This window comes from Salarias fasciatus, chromosome 18, assembly GCF_902148845.1.
Source record: "Salarias fasciatus chromosome 18, fSalaFa1.1, whole genome shotgun sequence".
Lineage (NCBI taxonomy): Eukaryota > Metazoa > Chordata > Actinopteri > Blenniiformes > Blenniidae > Salarias > Salarias fasciatus.
Genome location: NC_043762.1, coordinates 19,572,455 through 19,585,490, shown reverse-complemented (window position 1 = coordinate 19,585,490; position 13,036 = coordinate 19,572,455). Strand labels below are relative to the sequence as shown.

Sequence of the window (13,036 nt, the reverse complement as noted above, 5' to 3'; positions counted from 1 at the left end):
TTTGGTGGACTTTTTTCTTTTGTGCATTAGTCATGCATTTGTAGGATGAGCTGCAGAGCCCATTATGTGGATTGATTTTAATGACTTCATTTGTAAAAAACTTGATAATAAAAACCAGTTTTGCTTTAGTAGAGAAAATCTGAACGCTTCTTCCTGGGGTTCAACTCACACACTCCTCTCTGCGCTCATCCCACAAATGCATTCTTATAACAGGCCTCTCATCATTGCAGCCAAAGCTATTTCTCCTGAAATAGCATGAGCAGCATGTTGGAAAAGAAATGACAACATTTAGAAGAGTTCTTCAACTTGCCTTTAATAATGATACCTGTTGTGGTAAATCAGTGGTTTGGAGTCGATATAATACAGGCGACGGTGTTATTTCACTGATCTGACCCAGTAGAGGTTAAATTGAGATTTTTTTTTTTTCTAAATCACTAAAGTTACATATTAATAGTATTTATTGAATGTGCTAATTATTGCTTTTCAAGCTCGAACTCAAGATACAAATGAATTGAGTAGCTTTGATTATTGAGAAATGGAAACTATTCGACATGTTTACCCAAAAAAATAAATACAGTGGTCATCACAAAGTTATTCCGTTAATTATTCAGTTGAGATTTAGTATTTAATTGAAGTTACTGTAGCATCATTGGAGACAAGACTACAAGTGCAGTGATTTCCAGTTTTAATCTCATACCAGTGGCGCCTCCTTGTGGAGTCAAAAATAAAAAAGACAAGTGTTTCTCAACCCCTGGTTCCCGAGCTCTCTGCCGCTGCACTCACCTTTGATGAAACCTGATCACAACGTGAATTTAGCAGCCGTGTTTGTTGAAGTAGGAGCTCATCAGAAAGCAGGCCGGGGCCGTCCTGGATGAGGATTCTGTCAGAGGAAATTGGAAGAGTCAAAATAAACTGCTGTAGTTTCCTTGTTTTCAGGATGTGACTGCTGTACACAACTTGCCACCTGCAAAGTATTCATTCGCTCACTGATTGTACTCAACAAAGCCATGTTTAGGTTATATAATTCGGCGCTTCCTCCCAGTTCTATTCAAGAAAAACATTTTGAACATCAAATAAGGACGTCGTTGACAAACTCAGACCACACCAGCTGAATTTACACTAGATGGAAAATGTTTTTTTTTTGGTTTTGACAGTGTTATTTTGTCCTGAGCTTTGACAGCTCCTCCAATTCCTTTATGAAAACAGAGTCTACAAACCGCTTTGTCCAATGTGTTCTATGAAAACTCACAAAGTGAACATGTGAACCTCCCCTGACACCTGCACAGAAATAAGAGATTTTCATAAAGTGAGATTCATATCGTAAAGCAATCCTGTAATGACGTCACATTTAGTTCTTACTGACGGCTTCTTAAAGGGTGTCGACCTTTGATGCGAGTATGAAAAACAAACTGGAAACAAAAGTAAATAAAAACATTTATTGACATGATTACTATCGTATTAAACTTTAAACATATGCAGTTTAATAATAAATCAAGAAAGTGCAGAAGAATGGAGAAAAGAGAGAAACTCTGGCAACATCACAGCAACAAAATAAAACATGAAATGAAAATGTCATTAGTGCTCTGATTCAGGGGACTAATGAGGGAGAGAGTCTTCAGTTACACCACGAATGTGTCTCCTTGACGATCATGCTGCCTCGTAACTGAAGCAGCAGGTTTCTGAACCCTCTGGCCTTTTTGTGCAGGTTCAACTCGGGCCGTTCTGCTGTCGGCTCGCTGGTTTCCATGGTTACAGACGAGCAGGGGGTAACTCCCTCACTCAGGCCTGCTTCTGCCTCGCCCTCCAGGTCTTGGCTGGTGTTGCAGAGCACCTCTGTGTGGCTGATGCCGCCACGCTGCCGGCCGTTTTCACCGCTGAGACGCTGCTGTTTCGCAGAATAAAGCTCAGGAGAGTCTTTTCTTGTCCTTTTCTTCCTGCTCTTCTTCCCGCTGGGTTTGTTTGACGACTTTGTGACACATCGGAGATTCCTTACGAAAAAATACGCCACATGCACGTTACCTTACATTCAAGTAAATGCACTGAAGTGCAAGTGCTCATACTGAAACATGGAGAAAAATTATTGCAAAGTAAACAGATGAGATGCCTAATGGAAGGATTTAGAAAATCTGCAGTTAAGCTAAACAAAAATAGCATTTTACATTCCTGGTGCTGCAAATAGAAGATTGTTTTGTAGAACAGTGTAAAACACTATGAGACTACAGGAAAGGGTGAAAATGGAAAATGAGTGTTTTTATGTCTGAAGTCGAGTTGAGCTGAAGTCACTTCTGAAAGCTGGATTTTTGCGTTTCGTTTGAAGACATTACCTCTGGAGGAAAGGATGCGGCCTCCAGCAGCCAGGTGATTCCTCCACGTCCACATGTTTGTCAAACTGAAGCTGACTCAGAGACTTCCTGGCAAGATAAAGTGGGGCAGCAGTCAGTGGAAACACTGTTAGTCTGGGTCACCTTTGTTAACACACACACACACACACACACAAACACATACTGAAGCTCACCGCCTTAGGTTAGATCCCCTTCTGGGCATCCATTTCTTCAGCAGAACCCACTGGTCACATGTCAAAGACGTAGGATCTGAGGAACAAAATTGAAGTTTTTAGGATGTTTAATCTATTACACACTTTTTTTCGGGTTCCCATCAATGTGTACATGTGGTGGAAAAGTCCTGATGTGACAACAACGTACTGAACTGACCGTGTCGAGCGGTTTTTCTTTGATCGGTGTTGTTGTCCGTCACCTGCGTTCCTATAGAGCATCACACATCCTGGGCAGAGCATCTTAGGGGTGGCCGAGTTGAGAACTGAAGGTCCGGAAGCGATGCTGCTGCAGGTTGAGGCGCTGTCTTCATCCGACTCCTGCAGTCCGCTGTCAGACACTGTTCCAGCCACTCCTCCTGCATCCTCGGCATCGTGCCCGACACCAGCAGCCCTGGAGATGAGGTCTAGGAGGTCACACTCCCCCTCCTTGGTTGTATCGATGGCACTGTCAGCAGCTTCGGGTTTGGACATCGCCCATTTACAACCTCTCAGTCTTTGCTGGAGCCCTCTTCATCTGAGGAGCTACTCTGAGGGCTGCTCCGCGTGCTGTTTTGGCGCTTGAAAGAGCTTCGAAGATTCATTGGGGTTTTTTTTTTTTTTTTTTTTACTTCAGACAATACTCAAATGCGCTGCAAAACAGAGAAACATTAAAAAAAAAATCCATAAAGCACAGTGATGAGATGATGAAAACAGAAATGATACAGCACATTCTACTAATTATCTCGTGTGGAATGTGACATGATTCCATTTTTTTAAGAACAACCCATAAAACAACATTTGGACAGAGAGTTTATCTTCTATCATTCTACCAAGCTGCTTTTCTTTGTTGTAACAATGCTTACTGCCCATAAACACTGATTGACACATATTTAAATGCTGCTCCAGCTGTCAGGAATACGTATTTGAGGGATGAATAATAGAGCTGAGAGTACATGAGTTACATCCATGAAAAATAAGCCTGATTTTCTGATTGAAGTTAAGAGAAACAAGCTACATGGTCAACGCTTTATCAGTTAAAACAACCCATACGTATGCAAAACGATTGATGAAGAGCTGTGCGGCTTTAATCCGAATCAGCCTTTAAAAAAAATAGTGAACATTTTTTTTGCATTAAATAATCAAGTTTTAACACGAAATACGTAGACTGGTTATATGGGGAATAGCTATATTTGGGCAATTTGTTAATGAACGAAGTTGTAGCGGATACATTGTTTAAGGTTTTTGAGGTTCTTCTTCACTATTTTTTTGAACGGCTGATTCATATCACGGGGATTAAAGCCGCATAGTTCTTCATCAATCGTTTTGCAGAAGCCAGAACCCACAGATGGACGTGTTTCTTTAAAGATGAGGACTGCAGTGGTGGCTGATCTGAACTAGTCCGTGATCGATCAGAAAGCTGAACAAACAAAACCGGAGCGACTCTCCAACACGGCGAGTCCCCGAAGCGGAGCTACTTACTCGGATCGGTTGTCTCGCCGCCACAACTTTAACGCGGCGCTCCGGTTCGCGCTAAAGCCACCGGGGAAGAAGCCAAGCAGCCACTTGGGTCGTTTTTAAACCTTCATATTTCACTGTGTTGGGCTCGCGCTCAAATTCCCGCGTTTACGTGCTGACGTAGTGACGTCGCGGAAGTCGAGGGTTGCCAGATCTGATTGACAGCTTCCAGCACAAACCGGAGCTAAATCCTCTCAACGCAGTGACATGGGAGCCCAAACAGGTTTTTCCACAACCAAGCAGCCGCTGCAGAGTTTCCTGTGACAAATTAAAAAAAAATATATTCAATTGTCACTTCTGGAGGGAATTTTTGAAGGTTCCTCCCAGCATTACACGTTATCTGTGTATTTATGCCCTTTGTTTTCATTTCTGTTCAATTTCAGTGAGTGAACAACACTTATCAATGGCCTGCACAAGGTATTGAGGACAGAGGTCACATGTGATTACAGGACTTTGAACACAATCACTAAATCAGACAGGTATTCATGCAGCCTGCAGTGACAAGCCGGAGGGGGAGTGGAAAGCTTGAAAAGCTTTTCAATAGGAGTGGTGTTTTTTCAGTCTCTGCACCCTGCAGTTTGGTTTCTGTCGGACTCGGTGAGACACAATCCACAGAAAGGGACAGCAATGAGGAAATCGGCAGTGTTTGTGCTTCTGCTGCTGGCCGCGGCGATGAAGATGAATGCTGCCGCAGACACGAGCAGTGGATCTGGGTCAGAAAATCCAGGGCAGCAGACCAAAGAAGCTGAAGCCATGGACTCCGCTCCACCGACACGCACTGATTCTTCAGCTTTTTTAGGTCACTTGCTGGTGGTGCCAATGGATGGGAGTCACTGGGTGGGCGTAAAGGCCATCGCCGAGGAAATGGGTCGGCGGGGGCACAGGGTCACTGTGGTAATCCCGGAGGTCAACATGCGAATGGGCCCCGGAAAACATTACCACACCTTGATCCATCCGGTTCCTTTTGACCAGGCTCATTTAGACAATGTGATGTCTGAAAACAAAGACATTTTGGAAAAGTCACCTCCTTCATTCTTGGAAAAAGTAAAGAAAGGATACTCACATTTCCAGAGAATTTCAAATATAATCCACACCACTGCAGAGGGCCTGCTGTTCAATGAAAGCATAATCTCACATCTGGCACAGCAGGTGAGTGAACACACACCGGATCAACATATTACCTGTCAGATCTGATGCAACGCAAGCTTTGAAAAACCTGTAACACTTGATACTGTGATATGTTGGTGGAGAGTGAACAGAACGGCAGAAAGTGCTTCTGGATGGATTCATATTCAGTGCTGCTTTCTCTTCCAGTCAGATTCTCATCTCACTGTGCATCTGTTAAATGTGTTTCACTAAAGCATAAAAATAGTCAGAGATAAAGTGCCAACAACACCAAAATGTATTTGTGCTATCCAAAAAGTCAGCATGTCGATATTACTGGATATCACAGCACACTGGAGGAAACCATGGATGTCATTCATAGTTTACACAGAATTTCAGCAGGTACTAATGAAGGTTTTAGTCACAACTATATCACAGGTAAATTGATCCCCCACGCCCTGTTTTTTCTTTGCTTCCTCTCACTCTTTCACTCAATAGGACTTCGATGCTGTACTGACCGACCCCATGGTGCCTACAGGCTCATTAGTTGCCCGCAAATTAGGTGACTTTTCTTCCACTGGACTATCTGTGTGCTCGTGCTATTTTATATGTTCTCTCTACTAACAGTTACATTATTTTCAGGTCTTCCCACCATTAATTTGCTGAGGGGTATTCCCTGCTCCATGGATATGATGGCTGCAGGCTGCCCGTTCCCACCCTCATATGTGCCTCGGTTTTTTACTGGATACACAGACAAAATGACCTTCAAGGAGAGAGTCATCAACTCTTTGGTGAGGTCAACACTGGAGAGAAGTGCAAATCCTGAGTTTTGCTGTTGCATTTAGTAAACCGTACCTGCAGATTCTGCTCCAAACTTTCCATATTTGTTTTGTCATTATTCACTATGAACATTCCCTTTTAAAACTCACAAAGAATGTTCAGTTTGAATAATTAAGACATTGTCTATCCTCCTCATTTCACCTACATGTGACCTATATAAACCTAACCTGCACGTATGCCAAAAGTGTCTGACTTGAGTTGTAGCGCTGTTAAAGTTTAACCTGTTTAACAACCAGCCGCCCTCTTTACTCATTTGTTTACTCTTGTGTGCCCTCTAACCTACAGGTCGCTTTAATGGAACCTCTGATGTGCAAATTTCTCTTCTGGCGCTTTGATCAAATCGCCGCCCAGTTTTTAGGAGAGGATGTGGGCATAAGACAAGTGCTATCAGAGTCTGATATCTGGCTGCTTAGGTAACATGTACAGACGGAATTTATTGACATTTTTGGAGAGGAACACACCAGCTCATACACTATTATTTGTTGTTGTGAAAGCCGCTCACAGAGGGAAATTAGGTATATCTCCACTGATATTCTGTCTAAACAGGATTGACTTCACCCTGGAGTTCCCTCGTCCCCTCATGCCTAATATAATAACAGTTGGTGGAATCAACTGTCATGTCCTAAAGCCTCTTCCTGATGTAAGCCCCAGAGATAACTTTTCAAAATCCATTGCAATGCAGGTAGATGAACACAAACTGTGATTCATGTATGTGCACCCATGTTTGGCAGGAGTTGGAGTCGTGGGTATCGGGAGAGCATGGCTTTGTGGTTTTTACTCTGGGAAGCATGTTGTCTGAGCTACCACAACAGACTACATCTGTCTTCGTAGAGGCCTTCAGACAGATTCCACAGAAGGTACGGAGTCATATAGAAATACAAATCATAAGGGATGAATCAAGGCGAGGTCAAATCAATCATTGTTTTACAGGTCATATGGAGGTACACTGGACCGATTCCTGAAAATCTACCAGAGAATGTGAAAATGATGAGTTGGGTGCCTCAGAATGACCTACTAGGTCTGTGTGTTCACTGAAATACAACCTTGAATATGGCGTATGTTACTCTGAACTGACAGAAGGGGATTCTTTTTGTTGTATGTTAGCGCATCCTGGAGCTCGGGCTTTCATCACTCATGCTGGCTCACATGGTCTGTTTGAGGGGCTGTGTCACGCGGTCCCAATGCTGATGGTGCCAGTTACCGGGGACCAGCCTGACAACGCCCACAAGATGGCAAGCAGGGGTGTGGGAGCTATTTTGAATATCATGTCCGTGACGACAGAAGACATCGTTGAAAGACTGAACGAGATCATCAACAACACCAGGTGAGGGGTCATAGTCTCACCTCCATGCATCTAGGTTACAGTTCACGCTTTTTGTTATTCATGCCATAAAACCGGTTTTATCTTTTAACCCCTCCCATCAATGTGTGTGTCCAGGTACAAAGAGAACATACAGAGGCTGTCCGCTATTCATACAGACCGGCCTGTTGATCCACTCACCCTCTCAGTGTTCTGGACAGAATTTGTGATGCGACATAAAGGAGCAAAGCACCTCAGGGCAGCTGTTCACGACCTCAACTGGTTTCAGTACTATTGTTTGGATGTAGCAGCACTGCTGGCCACTGTAGTGGTGGTTTTAGTGATACTGACAGTAAAATGTATGAAACTATGCTTCAGAAAACTGAGCAGAAAAAGGAAGCAGGAATAGAATGTTTGTTTTTCATCTTGATCTTTGTACGGGGGGAAAAAATATAATCACAACCTTGAAAAAATGAGGATGTCAGAAAATCAAGTGGCATGGTGAGCAAATAAACTTTTAATACACTGAAAATACAGATTATTAGATTCCACTGGGTATGATCTCAGTCCAATAGACAACAAAGAGCATTAGTGGCCACCCTTCTTAGGAGGGAACAGGGTGTATTCAACAGCCAGGGCAACGGCAAACGCTGCAAACCCCCACTTGAATCCTTTCAGCAGAACGTCAGACAGAGTCACAGCACGAGCAAAGCCGCCTGAAAACCTCCATGCCTCGTTCCTGCAGAGGGCGACAGGCGGCGGTGTCAGACACAAACTGACCCCACAATTAAAGAAACATGACAGACTGCACTACTGAACATACAACTCGCCAATCAATTCCTTGATTAATATCAGTATCGGAAAATCAGTACATTGAAGTGGTGCTTTTTAAAGAAATCAAAGTGCAGATACGTCTCACAAGGGAACAGATATACAGACCGAGCCCATGGATCCTTGAGGCCCCTGGCTGCCAGCCTCTGCTGTGTGAACTCCAGCGGCGTTCCCTCGATCTTCCACTGTTTCCAGTCTGGCATCGACATCTTGCTGTGGCCGTGGTCACCACCCATACTGAACACACACACACACACACAGGGCAGTTGGTTATGATTTTTATTTTTATTTGATAAGCCTTTAGCTGAAGAAACGACATTTGAATCTTAGTGTAGTTTGCATATTTTCAGTGATTGAGATACAGCAAATACCACTTATTATTCAGCACCTTCAGAATCCAGAAAGATCTGTGTGTTTTTGTCAATGTATGATTAAAAAACCTTTTGTGAGGAATAAAAAAAAGTCACAAAAACAAATACCTTTATCATTGTTGTTTTTTTTTAACCATTTACAGACAGAAACCTGTACCTCTTTTTAAAACTTTCATTCATTTTTCACATAGCTGCAGCCCATTCCTACAATAAATCTGATTCAAATTCCATTTCCAAGAGTGTCAATAACATTAGAAAACATATAAAACTATTACAATTCAACAACACAGATTGGCAATGTTTACGATGCTTTACATAGACACTGATCAGACATGTTCAAAGTAAATCTTCCAAATGAAACATCACAAAAGCATGAAATCAGCACTTGCTAGGAGTCTTATTTGTCAGTTTATAGATACATTATTTACTCTGATCACTGATTGTATTATCTGGTAAATTAATAGATGTTGTTTTGTCTTTAACGCTGCTAACAGTTAGCATCGTGCTAACCACTGGCAAACCACTGTTGACACGAGGCGGAAACATTTACTGTGAGACGTGTTGTTTGCTCGCGTTATTTGTGCTCCTGTTGTATTTTAACATTTAAGAAATTAGAAGAAACGCGTGAATTTAGCTCAGCAAAGCGTTCTTACCTGAACCGCTTGTTGTGACCTCTGGTGCGACAGGAACCGATTACGACAGAGCGAGAGGTTTACGGCAGAACTACGGCACCGTGCTGGGGACAAAATTCTCTCACGTTTCCTCACATTACAAAAATACACAATAAACTAAACAAACGTTTTCAGCAGCAGGGTCGTGAACTTTATTTATTAAGTAAACAAACATGGAGGAATACAGGTGGACATATTTGAATTCACTTACTTACACAGCGTCGTGCATAATGACCACACAGACCATGTTAGTTCACTTTATCAGTACAAGTGTTTTTCTGCTTTGTCCTTCCCCTTTATTGTGAATATTTAGTATTAATGTATCTACTCTAACAGAGTTCTTAATACTTAATCTGATTTGTGTTTAGTTTCATCAGTTTATACATGTAAATTTAGAAATTATTTTGATTGTAGTGAAGATGGAAGACATGCTGAATTTCAAAGTATTTATCTATCTAGCTAGTGGATGTTTTTAGATACAATGCCATATTTGGATAAAGATTAAAGGAATCTGCTGTAATGAGATTTTAGGAATCAATCTTCAACTGAAATATTTCTTTATGCATCCAGAGTTTTTGTGACATTTATGAGTAAAACAACAGCTTTCATAAAGAAAATAATTTTAATTGCATCAATAAAAATCAGTTTGCCATACAAACACTGAATGTTTGCTATGCAAACACCACATTTAAGAAACGGAAATTAGCGTGTGGTCAGAATTCATTCAGTTGCTCTACTTAGACAACTGTCTGCATTACAGTTGTATTACAAGTATTTTCTATGTTTTGAAAAGTTCCCTCGGGGATTAATAAAAGGCTTCCACATAAACATTAAGTTTGTATGGGTTAAACAAAATCACATTTCTGTAGAAGATCACATGACTCAAATTGTTGAGCTCTTACAAACATTCGGTTCAGAAACATCAACATAAATTAACACAGAAAAACTGCTGTGTATCAGTGTGTCAATAATTTCTTATATAACAGTGAAACAGTGCATCACACTAATGTTGCTTCAATTACATACAATCATTAAACAGATTTAATAATAAATCACACACCCCATATGGACATTGTTTTCTTCAAGTCAATATCCCATTACTCATAGCCAGCAGATTTACACAGCAGAGACAGGAGCATGTTGCTCATTAGCCTGTGATGTGTTTGTGTTGTCTGACTGTGCTGGCTCACCCATTCACACAGTTTTACTTTAATCGCACTTGTCTTTACATCTAGTGTACCGTGTCCCTCATCAGGCGCAGCTACAACGAAGATGTTGACCTGCCATTCTACTGGGAAGTGGAATACATTTGCAACAGACCCAAAATAAAGTGTTTATTAAATACTAGTTTCATGTTTATAGTATAGGTTCAGATCATTTTCTCATGTGGTTTGCGGATCTTGGTGGTTTGTACTGTTGATAAGTGAATTAGAGTTTGCTTTTTGGATCGAGCAGTGTCTTCAGGGCATCCAGGTTCTCCCCTTTTGGAGCCTCGGACCATGCACTGTGGTCTGGAGATAAACAACAAAGACAGATTTCGTTAAACACAGCCGGGCAGCTGTTGACAAAGAAAATTACTTGCTAAAACGATGTAACATCAATGCGATAAATAAGTAATTAAACTTTTAAATGCTGTCTTACCTGGTACCTCCCACATGGAGGGGTACAGACTTTGTCCTGCATCAACTCTGAGTGTAGCTCCAGAGATGTAGGAAGCAGCAGGCGAGAGCAGGAAACAAACCACGGATGAAATCTGAAGAAATACAGTAAACAAATGAGAAGGAGGATTGAAAAAATAAAAAAAAAAAAACAGTTGGGGGTGTGACACCACAATACAATCATAACTGCTAATCTCAAAACACAGGCGGAACTGGTGTTATGGGCCTGTTCTGTCTTATTAAGTCATGGTATATCTGTTACCTACTACAACCAAACACAATGTAGTGCGTAGTTTTTGATCAAGAATTTCTAGCAATGATAAAGCTACAGTCACCACTTTCCTTGGTGCGTAAAAGCTGTCACGATGTGGTTACACACCTCTTCAGGTAATCCCAGTCGTTTTGCAAGGTTAAACGATGACGACATTTTGAAAATGTGTGGCCCGAGCTCTTTGTAGTTCTCCATTGCAGTTTTTGAAAAGATTGTGCCCTGTTACCAAACACATACACAACCGTCAGTAAAGCACATAATTACAAGCAACCACCCAAACTCACACGCTGTACATACAGGTGCAACGGCGTTGACCCGCACTCCAGACGACGCCCACTCAACGGAGAGAGTCTTGGTTAAGTTGTCCACTGCTGCCCTTGCTGCTCCCGTGTGGCTGTAAGCAAGAGGACCAAACCGTTAGTGGAAAAACACGTGTCAGTCAGACCATACATGTGTAAGCTATTCATGGTGGTTCTTACGCCATGCCTGGAAAGCCTTTCCACATGTCAGCGATGATGTTGATGATCACGCCGCCATGCTCTTTCATCCACGCCGCGTAGACTGTGTGTGGAGGAACACCAGCCGTGTGAAGGTTGCACACGCTGGAATAGTGTTAAAATGTGTGCTGGCCTACCCTCCTTGCAGCAGTGAAAGGTTCCTGTCAGGTTGGTGTCCACCACCGCCTTCCAGCCTTTGGAGGACATGTTTTCCACTGGGCAGCTGAATTGACCTCCTCCGTTGTTCACCAAAAAGTCTATTCGGCCGTGTCGCTCCAACACAGACGAGACCAGAGTCTTCACCTGATCCAGAATGGAGACCAAATGATTAAACCACGCACTGAAAACGCTTCTTAATCAGCAGGAAGCCGTGCCCACCTCATCCTCATTGCGGATGTTACAGGGTAAAGCTGTGACACTTGCAGGACTGGAGGGAGGGATTTTATGTCTCATTTCTTGAGCTGCTGCCTCCAACCTTTCAGTCTTCCTGCTGGAGATCACCACATTGCAGCCTGAGGACAAAACATTTCACACAATTAAATGTAGAGTGGTGAACAACACAGCAAGAGCCATCCAGAAAGTTTAAAAAGAGTCAGTCTACTGGCTTCTTCTTGGACAAGTTAAGATACCATAACTTGAAATATCCAGTAAATCCTGTAACTATCACTACAGTCACACTAAAGGTTTTGCTGCTATGACTCAAGCAGAATTGCAATTTGAATTCTGATGATATTTACAGTCCAGCTAATACTTTCAGTGAGATCGACCAGAGCGTCTTATGGGATGAAAACAGATTTGCTCTTTGCAAAGTAGGAGTCTCACATACTTCGCAAACTGTATTCATTTATCTTCATGAAATGGCAAGGCAACATCACATAAACGACGTTCCTGAAGATAAGCATCAATCAAATAAAAAAAGTGTGTGTGTGTGTGTGTGTGTGTGAGAGAGAGAGGGAGTTTCAGGAGGGAGATCAAGCCACCACAGTACTGAAAAGACTGAAAGCTAGTTCAGATAAATTAAAGTGTGTGATTTTATGGAGGAGTTGTTGGGGAGTGTGTTCCAAAACCACAGAGTTGATCCTCAGAGCAGTTGCTGTGCTCTCCTGAAGTTCAGAGTAGTGCGACATGACTTCAGGATGTGTGTCGAAGTTCACATCCTTGCAGTCACTCAGCTGCAGCTCACTGTCGTGTTTCTGCAAACCAAACACACGAAAAAGAAACGTCTCCGGGTTTTTCCAGCACGACTCACCGAGCTCCAGCAGCTCTGCGGAGATGGCTTTACCGATACCGGTCCCTCCGCCGGTAACTATTGCGACTTTATGCTTGAACAAGCCAGGTCTGAACACACTGGCGGCCGCCATGTCTGTTTGTGAGCCGCGGCTGAGGAGCAACCATCCAGAACAGCCTCACCGGGGCGGAGCCGGAGGCTGCTCCACACACACAGC

At 42.5% G+C, this 13,036-nt stretch overlaps 3 protein-coding genes and 1 long non-coding RNA gene across 4 annotated transcripts; 1 reads left to right on the top strand and 3 right to left on the bottom strand.

Annotated features, from left to right (window-relative positions):
* Positions 1-3,140: 3,140 nt before the first annotated feature.
* LOC115406085 (uncharacterized) lies at positions 3,141-4,836 on the bottom strand. Its single transcript, XR_003933488.1, has 2 exons — positions 4,013-4,836; positions 3,141-3,183 (listed from the first exon to the last, which is right to left on the bottom strand). It is a non-coding gene; the product is annotated as an uncharacterized LOC115406085 (long non-coding RNA).
* On the top strand, positions 4,607-7,824 carry LOC115406065 (UDP-glucuronosyltransferase 1-1-like). Its single transcript, XM_030115956.1, has 9 exons — positions 4,607-5,197; positions 5,651-5,714; positions 5,795-5,943; positions 6,278-6,405; positions 6,539-6,632; positions 6,724-6,849; positions 6,923-7,010; positions 7,097-7,316; positions 7,431-7,824. Exons 1-9 carry the CDS (start codon positions 4,676-4,678, stop codon positions 7,699-7,701), a joined length of 1,662 nt encoding a protein of 553 aa, XP_029971816.1. The 5' UTR covers positions 4,607-4,675; the 3' UTR covers positions 7,702-7,824.
* On the bottom strand, positions 7,790-9,216 carry LOC115406082 (NADH dehydrogenase [ubiquinone] 1 beta subcomplex subunit 3-like). The gene is made up of 3 exons (XM_030115979.1): positions 9,148-9,216; positions 8,232-8,360; positions 7,790-8,031 (listed from the first exon to the last, which is right to left on the bottom strand). Exons 2-3 carry the CDS (start codon positions 8,357-8,359, stop codon positions 7,881-7,883), a joined length of 279 nt encoding a protein of 92 aa, XP_029971839.1. The 5' UTR covers position 8,360; positions 9,148-9,216; the 3' UTR covers positions 7,790-7,880.
* A 232-nt stretch (positions 9,217-9,448) lies between these two features.
* LOC115406073 (peroxisomal trans-2-enoyl-CoA reductase-like) lies at positions 9,449-12,959 on the bottom strand. The gene is made up of 8 exons (XM_030115967.1): positions 12,841-12,959; positions 11,970-12,103; positions 11,729-11,894; positions 11,574-11,655; positions 11,392-11,488; positions 11,203-11,313; positions 10,807-10,918; positions 9,449-10,676 (listed from the first exon to the last, which is right to left on the bottom strand). The coding sequence occupies exons 1-8, from the start codon at positions 12,950-12,952 to the stop codon at positions 10,594-10,596; spliced, it is 897 nt and encodes a 298-aa protein (XP_029971827.1). The 5' UTR covers positions 12,953-12,959; the 3' UTR covers positions 9,449-10,593.
* Positions 12,960-13,036: the final 77 nt, after the last annotated feature.

Coding starts and splice junctions, on each gene's coding strand:
- LOC115406073 (XM_030115967.1), bottom strand. CDS start 12,952: ATGGCGGCCGCCAGTGTGTTCAGACCTGGCTTGTTCAAGCATAAAGTC. Junction 12,104..12,840: donor CGCAGAGCTGCTGGAGCTCG/GTGAGTCGTGCT, acceptor TTTTGTCCTCAG/GCTGCAATGTGGTGATCTCC. Junction 11,895..11,969: donor ACATCCGCAATGAGGATGAG/GTGGGCACGGCT, acceptor ATTCTGGATCAG/GTGAAGACTCTGGTCTCGTC.
- LOC115406065 (XM_030115956.1), top strand. CDS start 4,676: ATGAGGAAATCGGCAGTGTTTGTGCTTCTGCTGCTGGCCGCGGCGATG. Junction 6,633..6,723: donor TCCTAAAGCCTCTTCCTGAT/GTAAGCCCCAGA, acceptor CATGTTTGGCAG/GAGTTGGAGTCGTGGGTATC. Junction 7,011..7,096: donor GCCTCAGAATGACCTACTAG/GTCTGTGTGTTC, acceptor GTTGTATGTTAG/CGCATCCTGGAGCTCGGGCT.
- LOC115406082 (XM_030115979.1), bottom strand. CDS start 8,359: ATGGGTGGTGACCACGGCCACAGCAAGATGTCGATGCCAGACTGGAAA. Junction 8,032..8,231: donor CTCAAGGATCCATGGGCTCG/GTCTGTATATCT, acceptor CGCCCTCTGCAG/GAACGAGGCATGGAGGTTTT.